The sequence below is a fragment of the Colias croceus genome, chromosome 9, assembly GCF_905220415.1.
Source record: "Colias croceus chromosome 9, ilColCroc2.1".
NCBI classification, from domain to species: domain Eukaryota; kingdom Metazoa; phylum Arthropoda; class Insecta; order Lepidoptera; family Pieridae; genus Colias; species Colias croceus.
This window is the reverse complement of record NC_059545.1, coordinates 5,253,305-5,278,342: the sequence shown is the minus strand read 5'-3', so window position 1 is coordinate 5,278,342 and position 25,038 is coordinate 5,253,305. Positions and strand designations below refer to the sequence as shown.

At 32.0% G+C, this 25,038-nt stretch overlaps 2 protein-coding genes across 2 annotated transcripts in view; one reads left to right on the top strand and one right to left on the bottom strand.

Annotated features, from left to right (window-relative positions):
- The first annotated feature begins 46 nt into the window (after positions 1 to 46).
- On the top strand, positions 47 to 2,145 carry LOC123694551. Its single transcript, XM_045640016.1, has one exon. It carries the CDS (start codon positions 47 to 49, stop codon positions 1,766 to 1,768), a length of 1,722 nt encoding a protein of 573 aa, XP_045495972.1. The 3' UTR covers positions 1,769 to 2,145.
- Positions 2,146 to 3,217: 1,072 nt separating this feature from the next.
- Positions 3,218 to 25,038, bottom strand: part of LOC123694235 (ADP-ribosylation factor-like protein 4C) — a 54,596-nt gene continuing 32,775 nt past the window's right edge. The window contains exons 2-3 of the mRNA XM_045639611.1: positions 7,242 to 7,323; positions 3,218 to 4,058 (exon numbers count right to left, since the gene is read on the bottom strand). Of these exons, the coding sequence (XP_045495567.1) occupies positions 3,369 to 3,998 (630 nt within the window). The 5' untranslated portion in view covers positions 3,999 to 4,058; positions 7,242 to 7,323 and the 3' untranslated portion in view covers positions 3,218 to 3,368. The remainder of the gene's footprint in view (positions 4,059 to 7,241; positions 7,324 to 25,038) is intronic.

Below are 25,038 nucleotides of genomic sequence, written 5' to 3'. Positions count from 1 at the left end.
AAAATAATATTTATATTTATTTTATTCTTCTTTGTCTTAGTAACTAATGGTCGACAAAGATTCACGTTCATTTATTATTAATATAAACAAACAAAAGGAATTCAAACTTTTTGAGCCAATCAAGCTCAATAATAATGGACGTAAAATTTTTATTCGAGAAAAGCGATCATCCAAAACCAGTGCAAAGAAATATTATGATTTACCAAGACAAGAAATATTACCTGTACGTAAGTTAAAGCGAACCCAGCTTTTACTACCATTTAGATTATTCATGAAGAAACAAAATAAGAATCGATTCAAAAAATATACAGAAATTAGTATTTTTGATAAACACAGAATTTACCATCCTCAGTTACAAGACTATTTAGCAGAAGATAAACTTCCAAATGAAATTAACACAATTACTGATTTAGATGAACATTTCTTTGAATATGTCAATGGGCGTCCAACGTTTTTACACGTGCCTATTTTTAAAACTTTTAAATTGATGCTTAACAATTTTATGAGAATTCGTCAAGAAATAGGCCATAAAAAAGATTGTGTATTAAACGTGGATGTAAATAAAATCCAAGAAAATGAAATATATGATTTAGCCGTACGGCATGTTATTGAAGAAGCTAGTCACTTTGATAGTTTTATATCACAAGATTATCATAATTCTATGATACTTTTAGCAAAATGGGAGCAATTAGAACAAAAAGTTGAGCGTCAGGTTGCTGAATTGCAAAGTTTAGCTAATGAGATGTTTAGTATCAAGTCGAGAATCATTGGACTTGATTATAAATACAGCCAACAACAAAAGTTTGGCAGATTTTTGTACTATTTGTCACCTCCCACCTGGCGCTTACATAACAGAGATTTTGCGAGATCTGTAGAAATAGAAGCTAAGGGGTTCGACTTTGGTGATTCTAATGACGAGGACACATTTACTGTAATATTTGAAAAATTGCGCAAAGTATGCTATGAAAAGCCAGTAAAACCCGTCTTATATTTTAAACGTCCAGAAGACATTATAAAAGTGTTCAATGCCATGGAATATCAACAGTTGCATTATTTCACTCATGTGACACATTTAAAACCTTACATAAAGAATTTAAAGGAGAATATTAAAACACTCAAAGACATGAACACTCAAGATAGTGCTTCAATTTTAAACTCTATATCAAATTTCCAAAATCTTTTAATATTTTGCGAAGACAGATGTACTCAACTAAAAGCGAAATTTTATAAAATATTATTTGGTATATTTTATGATTCTGTTGGTAAATTAGATGTTTTAAAGTTAAAACTACACTTGGAATTTTGTTTTGAAAAAATAATTTTAGACAAGCCTTTGAATATGGACATTGTTTCGATCGCAAGGAATCTTGAAAATTTTTATATGGAATATTCTTATCAACTAGACTGTATAAAAAGTGGAAACTTACGACGAGCTATAACAAAATGCCAAGAAATGGAGAGTCAAAAAATCGTGAAAGCTAATCGAGCTGCTAAAGAATTGCGCCTCTTTGATCGGTTGGAAAAAAAAATGCTACGAGCTCACGGTCTTTATTCTAAATCTATGAACAATCAAGTAAATTATCAGAAGTTTCGTCAAGGCAAAAAGCCTGATAAATATAAAGTTTCATTAGATATTAAAAAGAGACAAAGTTTAACAGCAGACGAGTTGGAGTATTTAGCGCTCTTTACTGACTGGACTGAAAATGAAGATCCGGCTCATTATTTACAGCGCCTGAGTTTAAAAGAAAATGACAATAAACTTGTTTAGATTACTTTAATCAAACTTTAATATATACCTTAGCATACAACTTATATGTCATTAATTCAAATTTATGACTTGATTCTTGTAAAAGCAAATGTTATTATAAAAGGTATAAAACCTTAAGGGAAGTTGCCATACGCATAAATGAAAAGCGAAAGTTTTAATAAAAACAGACTTTATTAAGGGAGTCAATAGAAAGAACATTCATTTGTTACAATGACAATTGAAATAAACAATACAATTACAATAATGCATCGATACTTTTAATAAAACAATTTTTTCAACAAAATATATATTACCTACACATATAAAGGTTTGGTTTCATGGTATTGACGAATAACTACACATACCGAATTTACATATTTACAAGGAGCTTAACATAATTTATGGTAAAAAGCGTCTATATTTAAACACAGGTATATCTAAATATTAACTAAGTTCTCTACGAATAATAAATAAATAGCTTATATAAAATTGTGTTCATTTTAATATTTCAAAACACTGTAAGAAGTTAATTCATAAATTTCACTCGCTTTTATCTATTTACAACTTATTTACACGAGTTTTTGAGAAAAACTTTAAAAGCCTCTGAAAAAATACAAGCTCAAAAACAGAAAAGAGAAATTACAGATAATATTTTTGGGATCAAAGCTTTGAGTCTCGTCTACTCGAAATTATTTTTCCTATTATTTGAATGAATGTAATTAAATTAATCAATGTGGATTTTATTGGTAGGTACAGAATTCGATTAAAAGTGCTGATTTACACAGGGTCAGTAACTGACTACAAATTCGAGGCAAATCAGTACTGACCCGAAAAAAACCCTGTGTAAACAGATTTGAAGTCAGTACAGAGGCTTGAAGTCAAAGTAAACGGTTAAAGTCAGTCGCGGCGCCGAATTTCAGCGCCGCGACTGACTTGTCTACTGACCCTTTGTAAATCAGCACAAACATAAAATTATTTTTTTCGGTATATAGTGTACACTGTACAGTGTACACAATTGTTAAGAATTTTGTTAAACCTTTTAACAAAGTTTGTTGAGTGAACAAATTACGAAGAGCATCAAGAAGTGAAAAACAAGTAAGTAGATGAGTAATTACTAAAGCAAACGCCTAATGAAAGTATATGTGTATACTTCTTTGTCTAAAAATGTTTTCTATATTATATGACAAATTACAAATATTAATGGTCCCACACAATATTGTGAGCCAAATAAACTAATTTTTAACGTATTCAATTAATTTATCGTTATTGAAAATTTGTGGGGATTATAATCAGTCCTACAATCACGAAGCTATGTTATTCTTTATCTGTTTTTAAAATTTGATGAATCTCTTCATTTCCTACCTAGCTATTTTCAAAAGAAAATGACTAGTTACTAAATTAATTATCAAAATATTCGTATCCTTCAAAATGTTCAATATAACTTGAGCAACATTATGATGGAATATTATCATAAGACGTTACAAATCTATCGTAAAAACAATATTTGGTGTTTCTACCGTGGACAACGTTAGCAGTATCCATACCTCAAATGGTATCTTAGCTTTATCGTTTAGGACATTGACAAACTTTAACCATATAGCTTTTGCCGTATATGAGTAGTTTATCTAACTCGTTTCTTTTGTAATTTCGCAAGTTTTCTTCTTTTGAGTATCATTTCATATAATGATTCGAGGCCTTCGTGAAGACCTTCTCCTGTGATAGCACATGCTGGTTGAACGTGCCACGAATGTGCATCCCGAGACCCATGTGGAGAAGATACTAACTCGTGAAGTCCTAATAGTTTTTCTAACTCCCGGGGCTCTTTAGCTCCCGGTAAATCTTGTTTATTTGCAAGCACGAGTATTGGCACACCGGTGTTATCTGGTGATTTAGCAGTTCTAATAAGCTCCATTTTAGCCTCTTCCATCCTCTCTACGTCTACAGAATCTAAGACAAATATAATGCCATCCGTACACCTCGTGTAGGATTTCCACAGTGGTCGTAATTTTTCTTGACCGCCGACGTCCCACACAAGAAAGTTGACACCTTTTGACTTTCCAATGGTGCCTTTAACTTTCTCGCAATTGAAACCTATAGTGGGCACCGTGTTGAGGTATTGATCGAACTTGAGCCTGTAGAGTGCAGTGGTTTTGCCGGCGGAGTCCAGGCCCAGCATCACGACGTGCAGTGTGCCCTGCGTGGATGGCAGTGCATCGAGCAGGCTCGAGTTTTTGCCCATATTTGCACCCATACTGCTTTGTGAAGAGACCACTATCTGATACTCTCGTCGGATCGCAACATTTTGAACGACCTGGAATGATAAAAGCCTAGGATTAATCTATTTGATTAGAAGCCGCAATTTTTAACCCTAAGTTAGGGATTCTATCTTTGAGAAAGACAAAAATTAGACTAAATCAATAGATGATTAAATTATAGACGACATTGCTATGACATTGGATGCTAGTGCAAACTTGTTAATTTATTTTTAAGTCGTGATTATATTATTCACTATAATTTGAAAGATGATGTAATTGTTAAAAATTAATAGCTTCATATAAACTTTTAATATCCGAACCCATTTCAAGATTTCCTGATATCGTAATTACTCAAAATTTAAAATGATGTAGTATACGCCTATAGGCTATACAAACAAATACAAGCTTATAGGCTATAACGATACTCATACAGCTTTTAATAAGCCATTCAATGTTCAGCGCAGCCAGACAACCTATATTAGAATTCAATAACGGTGCATTACGATGATAGTTGGAGAGGGGGGAGCGTACAGACGAGACAAAATGTCACCACGATGCCCTTATAGACCTTTCACAAGCGAAACCGTGCTTAGATTAAAACGATACAAATTGTTAGGTATTTTCCGATATGACCTAACCTAATGCGTCTTCAATAAATTACATCAGTTTATGCAAAATCTTTCTTTTTCCGCATTTATTACGTGACGAGGAAAAAAGGGCTGAAATTATTTTAACGACTGTTTTATTTCTGCTTATTTAGACACAAGTAAAAACAATCGATGATGACGTGATGTATTCCTGTTAAACCGTTCCAAAATAAATTTGTCTGTTATTATTTCTTGTGATGAGCAACTTTTGTCGTAATAAAAGTCTTTGTTATTTACTTTTATAATGACATCTCGTAACGCGTCAGACGGTTCGATGACTTTTTGCACGGTTCTGCGTCCTGAAGCGAACTAACAACTTTGCTTGTTATTTTTGACTTTGCTGGCCAACGACCTCGGTGCACAGAGTACATCTACGCATATTGAGGATCATTAGTACTATATTTGCTATTATTAGAATAGTATTTACTATGCATGTAATATTTTAATTAAAGCTTTTACGTCAGAGATTGCGTATTTCATTGTACCCTTTTTAACCGACGTTATCAAAATAAAAAGAGCAACTATGGAGTTTCTTGCCGATTCTTCTCCATAGATCACTGCTTTCCGAATCGGTGGTAAATGTTAAAATAATTATGTAATGACGATTCGAAAGTGCTACTAAATAGTAGTCTAATTGAATAAATGAATGTTTGAGTTTGAGTTTGAGTTTGAATAGAAGGTCTTCTTAATTCCAAGCGAGTGTTTTATTAATGTTAACCATGACTAGAGTTTTTGATTAATTTACACAGATAGAGATATTTTATATAATATGATAGATATAAAAGACCTCTGGCCAATTCAGCATTCATTAATAAATTTTTTATTTAATTAATGAATGCTGAATCATTTTTAATTTCTACAATTTGAATGCTCCAGATGAAAGTGTCAGCTGATTAGTTCTAAACAGGTACGAAATCAGGTTAGTTTTTTTATAACATTGTGGTTTCCTTAATTAAAATTCGAGGTCAGATAAATCGCAAGCGGATCCCAATACGATCGGTCAACTGATTCTTGAAAAACCCGTATTGCTACTTTTGTTTTTATTTGAACAACTAGTAGAGTTTTACTATCGGATGACCCGAGGTCATGTAACCTACCTATATCGTCGATTTTATCTAGCCTGCTCAATCGTTTGTGCGGTTTGAGATATTGAGAGCTTTCAACGTTTTGTAATTGCATTAGGTATTTATTATTGAGGGAATTGTTATTAATAACTCAGCCCCCGGAATCACAGACACAATAGAAAATCTATTCTATTAGTAAGATTTATAAGGTTTCACATTTATAATACAAAATTTATTATAGTTATATAAATGAAAATGAAGTTCATTCACCGCATAAAATGTTATTATCTAGTTTTAATCGAAGTCACGAAGGTCGCGGGAGTCAGGTGAAAGCATTAGATGATCAGAAGGTGCTCATATACTTTCTCCATTTGCCCTTAGGCGCACCCAAACGAGAATTACCAATTAAGTACCTAGTCATTTTATGAAACTATTCCAGAGACCGAGTTATATGAATAAAAATAAACAATACTTTCTTAAATAAGATAATAAGTACTTATAAAACAATTAATACTAGGTATAGATTATAGATACTGGATAAATAAACATAGATACTTTCTGCATGATCATCTCAATAATGTTTTAAATTAACCGCATATAAAAGTATTCCGTTAGAATCAATAGTATCGTTTCAAGCGATCTCTATCAGCTGATCGATCTGCGTGAGATAGTTCAGATAGTAAAACGATGTTCCGGCAAGTCTTGTAACAGGTCCTTACGACCATATACATCAACGACCTGTGCCTGATTGAGACGACGTGACCCACTAAAAGCTGAAAGCTTCCGCTGTTCCAAGTCAGCAGTCGCTCTAATTTATTGCGACTGCATAAACATCGTTTTAATGTTATATGAAATTTACAATCTTATCATAATAGCAAATTTAATAATTCATATAATGAGAATAAATGTATAAATTAATGCTATTTCCAACAATGTTAGTAGGTAACCAACGCAGGATTTGGAAATGGGTAAGTAAGTGTTGTACCAAGCTAACTCGACCTTGCGAAAGCCTATCGTTGAAAATTGTTTTCTTCTTTAATAACTTTGCAAATATTGGCAGGATTTATGCAAATTTTACGGCCGTGTTTAGCGAATTCGGTCAGTGCATATGTGGACACAACCGTTAATTCATCCATGCAATGCCGGCGCATAACGGAGCGATCTAAAATAGATGTGAAATAACAAATAACCGACTGAATATTGTAGCGGAAAAATATATAATCGCTGTATTACTTATGTTATTGTGAATGTGAATGATTAATTAGGTATATATTGTAACAACCTAAGTGCATGCAATACCTACGGTGTACACGTATCTACGAAATGAAAAATATACATTTAAATACCTAGATATGTATAAAATAGTTTTCTACTCCAAGAGGAATAATAGTAAATATTTCAATAAATAAAACGTGGGATGTATAAGAATTGTTCATGGAGAGCTTTTAAATTGACTTTTATAATGTGGTTTGAAAAGAACAGGATAAATACATATAATACATATATAATATAAGCGTCGAATACTTACTTTATTTTGTATATTGAATATAAGTATATAGTATTATAATCCTTAGATTCTTTTCTTGGTATTCCCTCCGTTAAAGTCTGATCTGTAACAATAGAAAATATCATAATAAGTTTTTTTATCAACATACAATCTGAGTAGATCTTTGTATATATTGAGGAAAATTCAAAATGATGCTGATGTTACGTTTATTAAATTAATATCGGGTGAACCAGAGAAATATATAGATATTACATAAAAATGCAAATTAATATTATTTTGAACATATCACGTATTATAAATTTTTACTTAAATTATTTATAACACAATATATTAAAATATATAGATTTAACAATGACATTTCAGACCAATCTGCGCAACAAAATTAAAATAAATTAGCAAATTGCACACAAGTCCCTCACAATGAGCGTTAAACCATTAAATTGCTTGTAATGATGATAATACGCTGTAATAAAAACTACTTGGCAGTAAGCTGTGTAAGTGTTCCGTAAAGTTTTCACCTCTCCGCCGTGAATCGTGCGGATAATAGCGGATGACAATTTCCGCGACTCCCCTCCCATAATTATGAGAGATGAGGATTTCCACCTTCCTACTTCCTACAATGCTACATGTGATCATTATGCGCATTTGTTTTTATCTCATACGTGCATGGTAACGTTTGAATCTAGTTCACTGTTTTAAATATGAACATCTTTATGTGGAAATACATTACGGTTACCAATGTTTTTATTACCTACTTCATTTCCCTGAAGAAATATAAGAGGCACGTTAAAAAAACAGTAAATGTTCTTTTCATTTCGGCACAGATATTTTAACCTCAAACAAGTAATAGTTTGATAAAATACTCAGAATCTCTTCTGTTGAAGCGTGGAATAATTGCTGATTGCTTGCATATTTTAGTGTCATTTTGGCATAGCTCTGAAACTGGTCCCAAGAGCAATTCGGTTGATCAATGGGCTAATATTGACGTTTGAGCCATTTCGTTGATTGGATAATGGATAATGGATGTTTCGTATTAAAGGGCCCGCATGTGACTCGTAAGGTCATTTAGACTCAAGAGAACAAGCTTATAGTGATAGATATCATTTTTAATACAGCACAAGGTAGGATATATTTGAAAATTGGAGAGCGTTCAGTAATGATGCAAACGCTTCCAGATATATAACATATGAAAGTATTAGAAATCGTATTTCTAAGTAATGTTTACATTTAGCACCAACACACGCATAATTCACAAATCATCGTTACTATTGAAATGGAAAAGAAAATGTTCGTCTTTATGTAATGTGTTTAACAAAACAAACATCAGGCTTATTCATTATACTGTAAAGTCACTATTAATCGATTTCCCTACAACACTGTTGACTGAGGAAGTCATAACATAATGCTTTTTTGTCGACTTTGTATCGGAATTACAAAGAAACATAGATCTTAATCAACCATTTAACATCATATGCATTTAAATGAGGTCACTAGCGGTCGAAACGGATAACGGATTCCACTATACTTATTGCACAATGCACATCTGGCTTATATGGTAAAACGTTACATATATATTATTATATATGCACTATCATATATGCTCTATTGCTCTCTTATCAGTTACACGTGCGATGCGCCCGAGCCTGGAAACTGCGATTTGTTCCACCGATTTAATTTCCGTGACGTTAAGTAATATTACGGTTATGTTAGCGCAGCGACGTCATCTACACAGTTGTTATTCACGCTATATGATGCAGCGTAGGTGCAATAATATCACTCAAGAACTATAAATGATTTGTTCGTCTTATCTAACACAAGACATACTGAAAGGACAATTGCAGATTTATGTGTGTTTTTCGGGAGCATTAACATATTTTGCTAATTGGCCTCGTTCTTATTATTATTATATACGATAAAGTGACAAAAATATTCATTCATTCATGGACGTTGGAAGAATTTACGTCATTAGCATAACTAAATTTGCATAATCGTAGTGTTAAATGATAAAAAGTATGTTATTTTATACAGTTTGTGATGATTATATAGTAGCCAAAACATAGATCGCTGCCGCTGTAATAACATTTCTTCATTGTAATTGCATGAAGTCTTCATAGCTGAACCAGTCGTGATATTTTGTAATAGTATTTGGCAACTAATATTATGTTGCAATACTATTCATTTATAGAACCGTGTATCACATGTAGTAGTTACGCTTGATTTTGATTAAAGACATTTTGAATGTTAGTTAGAAACCAGGTTTCAAGGTAAATTTCATTACGTTGTGATTGATTTTAAAGTCATATGTTGAAAATTTAAACGGTCGAATGACCTTAAGCATTGTTTTATTAAATAATGCAAAGCGGATATATTCCTTTTGTATCGTTTCATGAAGGTACTAATTGTATGCAAATTTTTATTACTCTGTAGGCAATATCGGCGTGGGAGATAGACAAATATATAACAAGGGACATAATTTTTAATAAGCTACTGATTTTCGGTACTTCAATGTTTGTTTTAGGGGTTGCAATTAAATTCCAGCAACATTTACACCCACGGGCCACGGAAATAGAAATTTTCGTATTTTTTATTCTCAAAATTTCAATGTTTTAACGATGTTCCCTTTTATCGCTTATAATCAATACTTTCAAAAAAATATCGTAAACCTGTAGGTAACGAGTATGGACAGTTAGTTACAAAAGAACTTTTATAATTAAATTTATTTTTATCACGCAGGCAACATTTTTAAGTGAAAATTTAACTATATGTTTCAATGGCCGTAACCTACATATTAATGCGTAAAATTCCAACCTCGTTAATTAATGTTTTTTTCTACATAAATAAATATTATTAAAGAAGTTGGAGGCTTAGTGCATATTTTCTAGGAATGACCTTCTTGTGGTCAATATTTTTTTACTATTATTAATATTAGGAACATATATTTTTTAATATTATTCCTTAGTATATCTTCAAGTAGATTTAGCCTTCATTTAATTTTAAGTAAAGTGATGTTAAAATCGTAATACATGAAATCCGCAGCCGACTGTGAGAGTATTTTTAGAAATCTTAATTAAGGAATGCTTCTCAAAAAAGTATCTATCTAATCATTTAGAATTTAGATGTCTCCTTAGTTTATTTTACAATGCCAAACAATCTTTTTTAACGTTAAAACATTTGTTTACAAAAATAACTGAAAGTAACGTAGGCGTAAGTGTATATAAACAGAACCGTATATGATTTGTTTGTGTAACTGACTTTTCCATTATCAAACAATGTATATTTGTTGCCACAAACTATAACGAGATGAACGTGGAAAGTTTTAAATAGAAAAGTTTCTGTCGGGTTGAATGGACCCCGCAACAAAGCGGGTCAAAAGGTCCTTGTTATGACGCTGCCGGTACCACGGCCTGACAACTCTAATTATTCGACTTTTAATTAAATTCCTATTTTTATAACCGCTCCCGACGGGGAAATGTTCATTATTTTCCAGCACTTTATATTAATTGAGAAATAATGAAACAAAGTTAACAGTGTACCTTCAAATGATACACAGATTAAAAATATAGTACCAACCTGTCTAGATGGTTTCTCATAAAATTCAACTCATAAAACGACATCCAAAAGAAAAAGAAAGCATTTATAAAGAGATTTTAAGATATCATCGATAAATAAGACGGTTAATATGACAGTCAAGTAATTTGAAATTTGAATGTATCAAAAACTTGGAAGAAATATTAATCTGCGATTAGTGAAAGCTGATTATTATTTCTTTTTATGTACATATATTTGTATGCATTGTGCCGAAAATCCAAGGTGAAAGCAAAGGTTTACAATTTATTATGTTTATAATAAAGAATTATGATTATTACTTTTTGTATGATGTGAAATGTGAATACGCCGCTAATTTATATAATACTTCTTGTGATGTACAGGTAAATTAATTAAGTTTTATTTATATAAGATTAAATTATTGATATACATACTATAATAGTAGGTAATGAACATTGTATAACGTACAACTACTCCATTGAATTTACAAGTCATTATCTTTATAATAAAAAAGAGGAAATACTCTATCTTCCCGTATGTACCTTATCTTAGTCTCAGAGATTAATTCAGCCTTCGCCCAAGTTGTATATGCTACACATTATGACAGGTACGTCCAAGTGACGAAACATTAGTATGTCAGTGTAAGCCACCGTTAGGCAGAACGGGGCCGAATGTCGAGTCACCTTTAAATCGCTTTCCATTCGGCACTTATATTCCAACGATCGCTAAATGTTTGAACAGCTTGATTGAAACTTCCTGTGTGCCAAGCTTAAACGGTACATTTAATCTTTTATGCACTATTATGGGTGAAAAGTCGAGCAGTGGCACGAGCCTTAGTTCAGGGCAAGAATTGAATGTTCAGACTTCTAATGTTTTAAATTGTCTGGCATTCTTTATCTTTGGTTAATTACGTATCTGATCAGTTTTTAGGTAATAATTAACAGTTTCTTAATAGCAAGTAACCATTAACCAATAGGCAGGTACTTGCTCGTAGTCTATAAGAGGTGTCGTACATCTCATATTATATTGCACCGTGGATTTTGTTTTATCATTGTAAACAATTTTCGAATAACATTTAAACGATGTGTGACTTTTATCAAATTACTGACACTCGGATGTAGCAATTAATTAAAGCTTTTTCTTAGTTAATTGCAGCAATTGAATATAGTAGCGACCTTGGTTGTTACAAACACCGTGCGAAACAGTCCACAGCAATCGTGTAATTACGAGTGTATATGAACGTAAGCTTTGTATTGTACAATATATAAGATTTTAGAACAATCGAGAATTATTCTGTCTCGTTTGTTGGTAAATAAATGTGTTTGCTAATGATAATAATATGAATTAACTTAAGAGCACACGAGCGTTGAGCAAATTAAAAAGATGTTTCAGTTTCACGTACCAGTGTGTTAATTATAAAAACATAAACTAACAACAATTTATGAGGAATACTTTATAGAAGAATAAACTCAGATCGTTTCAAGTTGCGAAGGGTGAGTCTGTGTAATGGTGATACATGTCACCCATTCCTCAAGGCTTGACTCGATCGCTATGAATGATTTTGATCTTTATGTTGTCGCACGACTGTTTAGTTTTGCTTAACAAAAATGTGAAGATGTGTACTTAAATGTTAGATGAACATATATAGAAGACAACCCCTTCGTTACAGGAGACATTTGAAGCAGTCGTTAGAATTGTTTGCGGTAGTTATTCCTCAGTTTGCTTTAATGGCGGACAGGGCTCTTTTGTTCAAATGTGTCTCGTAGCATACATGTTTTCATCCATTTTAATGTTTTTGCGCTTTCCTACATCTCTTTTAAAGAAAGGAAAAATTTGACGTGATAATTTTCAAAGACTCTCAAAGTCACTTTACCATAGCTAAAATAACGTACAAGTAAAGTATCTGGACAAACATCCTGACCCTACTCTTACCACCCAATTAGATTTGATTTGACACATATATGTATACCAATAATATTTATTGCGGTTTTACGCTAGAGGAAAATCACATTTCATCCTCCACAATCCCAAAACAATTGGACATAAGTTAGTAGTAGCTATTGTTGATGTATTATGTTACAAACGTTGGTTAGGTGAAGGCTAAACGTTTAAACTTACGATAAGCCCGTGAGATAGCTAGCGTTTACATACAAGCATATCTTAATCGCTATAATAAATAATATATTGGATACTAGTATATCAACGACGTCAGTGCATAATTAGATGTTATCTGTAGCCAAGTTGTTATCTAGAAAAGAGCAGTCAGTCTTCGTGTTTTCAAAGCGCACAGCCATTTTGCATGTAGGTACGCATTTGCATTTAATACTCGTTAATTTTATCTTTACATGGTTAAAGGGACCGAAGCTGGTATGGCTACTGTTAAGCAGTTTAATGTTTAATAAACCAAATACGGAATGCAGCGGAAGTTTTTTAATCGATAGATAAATCTTATGCCTACGTATAAAATTCTGTTATCGTCACTAATCACCGACATCACTAATTACTGAACTGATATTGATAAATGTCTTTTTTATAACGGGAACTGTATCGCAGTCATATGAATGAAGCCAAGAAGAAATTGATAATTATTACCAAATGATACTATTGATTTGTAGATAATAAAAGAAAACATCCGAAAGAGAATTAGTTCGATCTGAACACAATTAGAGATAAAACAGGAAAAATCTCGGCCACCGTTGGAGTTTGGGAAAAAACTAAACCCACATTAGGTTCTACAAATAATATTGACAAGTTGTATAAATCTTTTGAGACATTCTCTCATTTACCATTTACGAAAGTTGTGTTGAACTCGTTCTTGACAGTTCGTGGAAAAATAAAAATAAGCTTGCTCCGTTTCTTTAGCAATGCTATTTGGTGATTGATTGCTATTATGTAATTTAACTAAAAAATTAAGCAAAGGCCTATAAAGAAGAAAGAAGAAAGTCACATTCAGAACTATCTGATGTGATTCATTAAATAAATATTACTGACATAACATTCCATTTTCAATATTTGCAGTAAAATTATAATTTATTATGTTATATCTGAACCAAATTAAATTTCTGTGAAACAAATTATACAATATTTTGTTAAAATATGAAACTCTATTTGATAAAAGAACCTTTAAAGAATTAGATAGTTGCTACCAAAGAAGAGGGTTAATCATAAACTTCCAAGTATTTACCTACTGCGCGGAATCAGAATCAATATACCCGGCGCGGCCTAAGATGATCCCTATGACAGTTCGTCTTAGTGATTACTCGTATGATGGATCGTGTCGATACTTTACTATTTTATGGGCAAAGGCGTGGTTTGCATTCAGCCACCTCGGTAAACATGTTTTTACAAATATTATAAAATGAATTTTTAACGTCTATTATGTAAACGAAACGGTAAGTAAAACGAAAGTTTTCCAAAACATTAAAATACACCTTATCATTTTCTCGTAATTTTTAACCCGTTTAACACAGTGTATATTATTTTATCATGAAAATGGAATCCCCCATTTAATTTTTCTAAAAAACTTATATTATCATAGGTAAGTAAATTAACGCGAACGGTAATTATTAATTAAGTATGCTGCGATCTTCTGTTCCATTCAATAGTGAATGAACTATAGCTTAAGCATGGAAAAAATGTGAACTCGTTTCCATTATCGAAATTTGTTTATCGATACTTTCCGCACTAGTCGATAAATGCCAACGATGTAAGTTTTGAAGGACGTAAACGTAAAGTCAGATTGATATAATTTCTCGTAAATGATAAGAATTGTTATAATTCCAACGGAATATCATTGTAATAGGATAAAGCTACGTAAAAATTAATAAATGCCATTTTTAGACGCCTCCAATACGTTTCTAATTTAATGGTGACGCCATTACAAGTTTGTCTCTTGAGAATAACTGTCAGTGTCATAGGGATCATCTTAGGCCGCGCCGGGTATAGTTTCTTGGAAAATTGCTGCAGTAAATAAGTTAAAATTTGAAATTTGAATTTAGAATAAAATTTGGAATATAGTTTTTTAATGTGAATATACGTATAGCTTTTTAAAATAAAACCTATCATCCATTTCCATGCAATAGAGATAGTAGTACGGGAGCTAGCAACGTTTAAAAAAAAGTCATTTTAGTATAGTTGGGTTTTTGATATACTGTTTCTCTTGCTATTTCGGTTAGAGTCCGGGCTGTCTGGCTGGCCGCAGTGGTTGCGTTTATTAGTGCGCATCTTATCTGCACAGGAAAATATCCTTAATTTAAAGTCATTTTTTAACGCGTAATTTTTAATCGTTTGCCTTTAGATAGATCCATCAGATATAATTTTTTTATTGCAAGACGTTTTTTTCGTTGTAAAATAGGTGCCATACGCAATTTTTATTTCAAAATAACTAAAATGTCATCGAAATAAGTGAAATTACATCAACATGATTCCGCTTAAAAGGTAAGTAATAACTTTATTATTTATATTATATTATCCTTTTTTAATATTTATATTGAATAATTAGTAAACTAATATTTTTAATAGATGGTTTCATATTTATTACACTTTTGGGTATAAATATGAATTTGATGATATTTGTATTTTCTAGTGTTTGATTTTACGCGAGTATTATACATTTTGAAATTAAAGACTTGAGAAAATAATACAATGAATAAATCGCGTTTAAAATCCGTTAAAAAGTCTTTAATTTCTTGATGATATTTGGTTTTTATCAAGTTTACATTAACGTCCTATTTGAGGTTAGTTGGGAAAAAGGAGGCGATATGGTAGATTGTTGCAAAAAAACGGTAAATAGTAAAATGAATATTATATATAGTATAAGTAACACAGTGATTACTTATCCTTCACTGGGACTCATGTTGATGGAATTTCACTTATTTCGATGATATTTTAATTATTTTGAAATAAAAATTGCGTCTGGCACCTATTTAACAACGAACAAAACGTCTTGCAATAAAAAATGTATGTCTAATGGATCTATCTAAAGGCAAACGATTAAAAATTACGCGTTAAAAAATGACTTTAAATTAAGGATATTTTCCTGTGCAGATAAGATGCGCACTAATAAACGCAACCACTGCGGCCAGCCAGACAGCCCGGACTGTAACCGAAATAGCAAGAGGAACAGCATATCAAAGAACCAACTATACTAAAATGCTCACTTGTCAACGTTGCTACCTCCTAGAATATAGATGAACATTTTGAACATGAAAGTATTTTCAGCTATAAAATAAATTTGAATCGAACAGATGTATTGAATTTGTACGAAGCCATGATATGAATTCGGGAAAAGCCAAAGAATGTGAAAGTTAACTATTCCGCATTTACATAATCCCCGACCGAATTCAAAGGATGGAACATAAAATGTAAATCTATGTCATATTTTAGTTCACTGAAAAATGTGGGTCGTATGCTGTATTACCTACTTGCGATTTTTACTTTTCTAGGTTAGTAAGTATCTAATGTATGAGAATTAATTTTGACAAATTAATGTTTGTGACATACAACTTTCCTGATAAATTAGCACCATGATAACTTTTATGCCAAATAGAAAATACATACGTGTAGGCTGTAGCTGAGAGTTGGAGATAATTGTAGAATAGGGTTAAGGATAGTTACGTCTTTACATGCGTCATTCGCGACACACTTTGGTTAGATGAGCTCTAGGGTAAGCGTTGTCCATTTCTTATAGTATATTCAGTTGCCAGAAGTAATATTAAAAAAGAAAGGTTATTAAAGCGCATGCAACCTGTTATCTCGTTTGCAAATGAAGCACGGATAACAGGTCCGTGTTTTGCGGTCAACGACTCGAGAAATTGCATCCTGATAATATTTCGCTGTGAGCGTTTCCATTCGTTAGCTGTGTATTTTGCGGCTGTAAAATTAATGCAAGTAATCATACTCTAGGATGCTAACTTGCTCTAAAAGCTGCAATTAAACAGATTGAAACTACCTATATCTATCTACCATATCCGCTTATGTTATTCGAAGTGAGAAACGTTATTTAAATACCTCAGTCTAAAGAAGTAATTTCAACATACATATACGCAGGTATAGTTTACATACTTCTCAACATAATTAGTGCTCTTGGGGAATTACGTAATAACATAAAATTTTACAAAAACCAGTGTCATTATTACCATTTTTGTGCCATTATCGTAAAGACGTTGCTAAAACGATCATCCGATACTTCTCTTTACCTAGCTAATCGAATTTACCTTCAAGTTAATGTGTTCGTGATTGTACAAAAAAGTATCATTAAATTTTTCAAGGCTTCGGTTGGTTGTTTGATTAAGCTACAGGTGTGCTCAATAGAGCTCGAAATTAAGAATAATATCTTCGAAAACAAAACGAATTCTATTCAGGCCTGCAATAATTGATTTACACAATCTGTTATTAGGTAGGTACCTATTCATTTTTTATATTTGAAATATTTGGAATATCATAAAAAAACACTGTTTTCAATTCGAGTTTTAGGTTGATAAGGATAATTGCCTTAAATTGAAAGTTATCAAACCTCAATAACTCCATTTGCAAGTTCTGTGTTGAACAAAAATAGGATGCAGTCGTATTGATTTAATTCTTCGGAACCATAGCAACCATATTATATTTTTAGGCATCTGCATTGAATACGTAATCGTATTAGCTATTAATATTCTGTGTCAAAGTATATTTTCATCCCTAGGTTGAAATCGTATCAGAAAGATATGAAAGCATTTATTTATAGAACACTCAGTATAATTTTATTAAATAAGCAGCTTAAAGTCATTCAATGTACCTACTTCCATGTTTTGAATGCAAGGATATCAGCCATCTTTATTTAAATTGTTTAAAGAATAAATGTTTTCTTTAATATATACTATCAGAGAAAAGTAATATATCAAGAGCTTGAGTTAATGGACAGGAAAGTAACTATTTGTTTCATTACTGTCAAACGACTTCTTGTTAGATTATTTTGTTTTATCTGGCGAGTGTTTATCCTTATACACTTTTAATAATATAATGTATAGCTTGAGGTCCAATCTAAGGAGTTTGGTTTATTAGGTCAGTATATAAATTGTTTGATTAATAATGTATAGTTCGGAAAAATTGGAATATTTTCCCAATATCAGCAGATTCATTAAAATTAACTTCTTTTACTAGGTGTTCAAATCTAGATACAGTCGATATAAATTCGAATAATTTTGTTATCAAGACAAGCCAAACAAATGCTGTGTCGACCGTGACAGCCTTGCCGCTTGACTAACATTGATCTATTATCATTTCCTACCAGCAAATAGTTATTTGTTGTGATCTGTTACATTGAATTTTATTAGTGAGATATTATCTATAATAATCGTTTATGTGCTTATCGATAATTTGCTTTCGTATTGAGATAACCAAATTAAATGAAATGAAGTGAAATCAATCATATTTTATTTGCCTTCGAAGACTTTAAAAGTAAAATTAGTTTCATTTTTCAAATAATATATTTTAATTAGGGGAAGTGATTGAATTTTTCCAATTTTTACATAATATTCAATCGCCGTCCATTGGTCGAATGCAAACAGAAATCGAATGGGAATCGATTATAAGAGTATTACTATTTACTGATATTACACTCATGACTAATGCATCAAAACGAATGCCAGATAAATCGGAACGGCACTCTACATAAATGGAAAGTGTATTTATGATATCGATATCAAAAGTAGGCAAATTGATTAACCTCAATATAATATGAAATGTTAGAGATAACAGCTGATAACGATAATAGCACAATAACATTGTTATGATAATTTTACTGCATATTATGACACTAGTTAAATTCACTTTCCAGTGAATTAATAAAAAAAATCATATTTCTTAAATGATTTTAATTAAAAAGTAAAATTACATTATACGTGTTATTATGAGCACGATGCTTCACAATATGTTTTTATTCTAATATTATAATTTAAAGGAATAAAACGTTCTCACGAACGAAAGCACACCGTCAGCGCTTCACATTACATATAGCGTAGGGTTGTCACATAACTCCTCCCCCCGCAGATCCGCAACTATTTTAGGACATTGAGTGAAAATGTTGCGGCAGGATCAACTTCTGGGGACTGGGGCTGATGTTCTCTGTGTTTTCTGAATATTCATTTTCTTTGATTTGTAGCGACCATAGCACAGGAACATTGAAGTGGCCGCTGCGCTCAGTAGCTAAAGATGTAAAGTGGTATTGTCGTATGGTAGATGGAGTGCAGTCCCAAGGTTTTTTAGCGTTCTCGTCGGAATATTAATGATTGGTGCAATTAAAAATTTTGTAGGTGTATCTTTAATTTCATTATTAATATTTGTAATAGTGAGGTCGTCAGTACGTAGAGAGCAGTTTGTAGGTAACGTTGCTATGAAACTGCCTTGGAGATGAAGCTATTCCTTACGCTTGCAGGATAATTTAACCTTTGTGAGATGAGGAAAAATAATGATGTAGTGACTGTCGTCCAATTTCTCCATTGCTGGCTTAGTTAATGTTGGGCAGGTGGATTCACAATCGCTGGATATCTCTTGCGTGATGATGAGGTTTGTACAGTCAATACAGTCGGGTGAACTTCTTGTATGATGGTTTAGGGTCTCTTCACATAGAAACCGATTGCTCTTCGATTGAACTTCGGGCATTCAGCCTCTATGTGCACATAAATATCTTTATTGGTTGCTATATAGGGATAGGGAGGTATGATGATAATATGATTTGTACGATTAAAGTGTGAGGAGTTATAATGGGGAATCTTAATATAATTACTATCCTATTTTTAGTAAAGTATGATCCACTAAAGTATTCGAGATCTACATTAATAATAATTTGTTCTGAATCGTAAAAGGAACGTAAAGTAACTAATATAATACTTAATATATCTATCCCTAACATAAAATGGTGCGCTCGCGATGTACGCATAAAAGCTAAACTATCTTCTATATTTCTTACTACTAAAAGTAAATCATTAATATTAACGTCTAAGGAATCTAGGAGTTGCGCTAATTCTGTATAGTACCTAAACCATTTATCAATCTACGTTTTACACTGGTTTTAAAGCTTCTAACAAGGACGATGCCTTATCCAATTTTTCGTTTAAATGTTGAAAATAGTAATAATGTACGGTTTAATAATAATTTTATATAGTAATAATGTACGGTTATAATAACTAATTGGTCGCATATTTTAATGAATTTTGTTAATATATGGGGGTTACCATCAAAATCTGGGACCACCCTTAAGCATTTAAAAATTTCTTCCGTGTCAAACGACATATTAAAACTATCAATACTTCTAATACTATCAACTAAACTATTTCTCGAGGACTGTTGGGTATTAACAGCCTCGGTACCCCGGGATTTCCTAGGATGGAAAATCGTGAAGGTTTATTCTAAAATTAATCCCACCAAAAACATAAATGTAAAATTTGGAGCCGAGTTCATAGTACGTTGACTTAATTTGCCAAAAAAAGAAATGAGATCTAAATGTGTGCCAAGTTCTGCAGACAGTCCAGAAATTTATTTACAAAGATGTATTAAGTTCTTAGGTTGACTGAAAACTCAATTGTTTTATTTTCCCTTAGAGAACAATGTTTATTCCAAAATATAACTTTTTTAATTTGAATAATATAATTATTTTTACAAAGCAAACAACTAATGACCTATTGAACCCCATAATTTGATGAGGCTAGTTTTACATACTGTTTATATTTTGTGAGGTTCTAAAAACTAGCCTCATCAAATTGTGGGGTTCAATAGGTCATTAGTTGTTTGCTTTGTGAAAATAATTATATTATTCAAATTAAAAAAGTTATATTTTGGAATAAACATTGTTCTCTAAGGGAAAATAAAACAATTGAGTTTTCAGTCAACCTAAGAACTTAATATATCTTTGTAAATAAATTTCTGGACTGTCTGCAGAACTTGGCACACATTTAGATCTCATTTCTTTTTTTGGCAAATTAAGTCAACGTACTATGAACTCGGCTCCAAATTTTACATTTATGTTTTTGGTGGGATATCATTACTTTTTGTACAGAAAATTACTCTGCAAGATTTACTTTATGAATATAATACTTTTTATATACGATTTTTTTATTTTTTCTTGCGGTTTCTCTGTATGGTTTGTTTAGTATTATTTTCTATATTTTCTTATATGTTATGAATGTCAGCACACATTGCCCCGTCATTATCTGAAATTTTTTAAACTCGTTTTCACTCTGGTTTCCCTTCAAAACGTATAACGTATAAACTCGTTTTCTGTTTAAAAGATTACATGATTTTCTAAACATCCAGCGTGAATTTGTACACACACTATTACCAAGATGCAAAGATCGTTGTAGAAGAATCGTCGCCTTACTCCATGACGTTACGGTATTGCCATGACGCGATCTTGAAATTTTACTCTAAACGCGCCTAAAGATGTTTCACTCATATTAATATTACGCAAATTAAATCATTTCCACCTTCGACGAAGCCTTCTTCCATTACACCATTTATGGTAATTATTTTTGCATGCTTGTATTGGCTGAACATGTTTGTGCTTTATTAATATAATTGTATCACCATTGAAGACCATGTTTAAAGCAAAATAAAGATTTTATTTATTTATTTATTTATTTACACTGAAATGAAAACTAATACTCATAAATAAAGAATAAATAAATGTGAATATGTAAAATTATATATTATTTTTAACTGTATGAGCAATATTTTTATTACAATTTTCTTATTTTACGTTTAATAACAGTTTTGAATAAAGAAATCATGCAATCGAAGTAATCCGCCCTAGCGATACTAGCGCGAGTGAGTGTGATGTCAGAGGCGCTTCGAATCTACAGATGTTTCGTCCTAAAATATGTAAACTTCAATATAATCTATATCTCAGTCATTTATTGATGGATTTCAAAAATTTTTTCGGCCACTGATTAGTTTTGATCTATTTTTTAAGACTAGTAAGGTGAATATACTATTTTCTATTTTTTTAAACTTTTCCATTTTTCCATACAAACAAAATTAATGTCATTGAAAAAAAAATTAAATACAAATAAATTCAGTATTTTCTGATTTTTTCCTTTGTACACTCACTATTACCTAGCTGATTACAAAATTTGAACTTTCTAGGTCATCTGGAAGTGGGTTAGGTTTTGTATATGTCTATAAGTCAGTCAGTCTTAAAAATTGTGATTTTTGGATATTAATATCTACGCAACTGTTTAATCTGTATTTATGAAATTTAAGGTTCTTGTTTATCTTGAGGTCCTCTTGATATGTACCAAATTTGGTTTATTTAACTTAAATAGTTTTCGAGTTATAAGGGGGTGAAAAGTGGCTCGAAATGGTTCGTGTAAATATACACACGGCTGTTGCTCGCCAGTTCTCTTCGCTTGAACTCGGCTTGACACGCTGCCGCGTGTCTAGATATAGGAATATAATATAGGAAAGCAACACAATAAAATAATTCTGTGCAACTCACATTGACATGGTTTCTGTATCGATGGCTGGATACTGCTGATGTTCTGGATACTCGCTTGGGTTTTTAAAAAAACCGGTCGGCCGCGCGGGGCCTCGGAACCGATATTCATTTCGGATATCTTCCCGCGGGCGACCCGAGTATCCTACCGACTGCGCCAGTTAAATTCACTTTCCAGTGAATTAATAAAAAAAATCATATTTCTTAAATGATTTTAATTAAAAAGTAAAATTACATTATACGTGTTATTATGAGCACGATGCTTCACAATATGTTTTTATTCTAATATTATAATTTAAAGGAATAAAACGTTCTCACGAACGAAAGCACACCGTCAGCGCTTCACATTACATATAGCGTAGGGTTGTCACATAACTCCTCCCCCCGCAGATCCGCAACTATTTTAGGACATTGAGTGAAAATGTTGCGGCAGGATCAACTTCTGGGGACTGGGGCTGATGTTCTCTGTGTTTTCTGAATATTCATTTTCTTTGATTTGTAGCGACCATAGCACAGGAACATTGAAGTGGCCGCTGCGCTCAGTAGCTAAAGATGTAAAGTGGTATTGTCGTATGGTAGATGGAGTGCAGTCCCAAGGTTTTTTAGCGTTCTCGTCGGAATATTAATGATTGGTGCAATTAAAAATTTTGTAGGTGTATCTTTAATTTCATTATTAATATTTGTAATAGTGAGGTCGTCAGTACGTAGAGAGCAGTTTGTAGGTAACGTTGCTATGAAACTGCCTTGGAGATGAAGCTATTCCTTACGCTTGCAGGATAATTTAACCTTTGTGAGATGAGGAAAAATAATGATGTAGTGACTGTCGTCCAATTTCTCCATTGCTGGCTTAGTTAATGTTGGGCAGGTGGATTCACAATCGCTGGATATCTCTTGCGTGATGATGAGGTTTGTACAGTCAATACAGTCGGGTGAACTTCTTGTATGATGGTTTAGGGTCTCTTCACATAGAAACCGATTGCTCTTCGATTGAACTTCGGGCATTCAGCCTCTATGTGCACATAAATATCTTTATTGGTTGCTATATAGGGATAGGGAGGTATGATGATAATATGATTTGTACGATTAAAGTGTGAGGAGTTATAATGGGGAATCTTAATATAATTACTATCCTATTTTTAGTAAAGTATGATCCACTAAAGTATTCGAGATCTACATTAATAATAATTTGTTCTGAATCGTAAAAGGAACGTAAAGTAACTAATATAATACTTAATATATCTATCCCTAACATAAAATGGTGCGCTCGCGATGTACGCATAAAAGCTAAACTATCTTCTATATTTCTTACTACTAAAAGTAAATCATTAATATTAACGTCTAAGGAATCTAGGAGTTGCGCTAATTCTGTATAGTACCTAAACCATTTATCAATCTACGTTTTACACTGGTTTTAAAGCTTCTAACAAGGACGATGCCTTATCCAATTTTTCGTTTAAATGTTGAAAATAGTAATAATGTACGGTTTAATAATAATTTTATATAGTAATAATGTACGGTTATAATAACTAATTGGTCGCATATTTTAATGAATTTTGTTAATATATGGGGGTTACCATCAAAATCTGGGACCACCCTTAAGCATTTAAAAATTTCTTCCGTGTCAAACGACATATTAAAACTATCAATACTTCTAATACTATCAACTAAACTATTTCTCGAGGACTGTTGGGTATTAACAGCCTCGGTACCCCGGGATTTCCTAGGATGGAAAATCGTGAAGGTTTATTCTAAAATTAATCCCACCAAAAACATAAATGTAAAATTTGGAGCCGAGTTCATAGTACGTTGACTTAATTTGCCAAAAAAAGAAATGAGATCTAAATGTGTGCCAAGTTCTGCAGACAGTCCAGAAATTTATTTACAAAGATGTATTAAGTTCTTAGGTTGACTGAAAACTCAATTGTTTTATTTTCCCTTAGAGAACAATGTTTATTCCAAAATATAACTTTTTTAATTTGAATAATATAATTATTTTTACAAAGCAAACAACTAATGACCTATTGAACCCCATAATTTGATGAGGCTAGTTTTACATACTGTTTATATTTTGTGAGGTTCTAAAAACTAGCCTCATCAAATTGTGGGGTTCAATAGGTCATTAGTTGTTTGCTTTGTGAAAATAATTATATTATTCAAATTAAAAAAGTTATATTTTGGAATAAACATTGTTCTCTAAGGGAAAATAAAACAATTGAGTTTTCAGTCAACCTAAGAACTTAATATATCTTTGTAAATAAATTTCTGGACTGTCTGCAGAACTTGGCACACATTTAGATCTCATTTCTTTTTTTGGCAAATTAAGTCAACGTACTATGAACTCGGCTCCAAATTTTACATTTATGTTTTTGGTGGGATATCATTACTTTTTGTACAGAAAATTACTCTGCAAGATTTACTTTATGAATATAATACTTTTTATATACGATTTTTTTATTTTTTCTTGCGGTTTCTCTGTATGGTTTGTTTAGTATTATTTTCTATATTTTCTTATATGTTATGAATGTCAGCACACATTGCCCCGTCATTATCTGAAATTTTTTAAACTCGTTTTCACTCTGGTTTCCCTTCAAAACGTATAACGTATAAACTCGTTTTCTGTTTAAAAGATTACATGATTTTCTAAACATCCAGCGTGAATTTGTACACACACTATTACCAAGATGCAAAGATCGTTGTAGAAGAATCGTCGCCTTACTCCATGACGTTACGGTATTGCCATGACGCGATCTTGAAATTTTACTCTAAACGCGCCTAAAGATGTTTCACTCATATTAATATTACGCA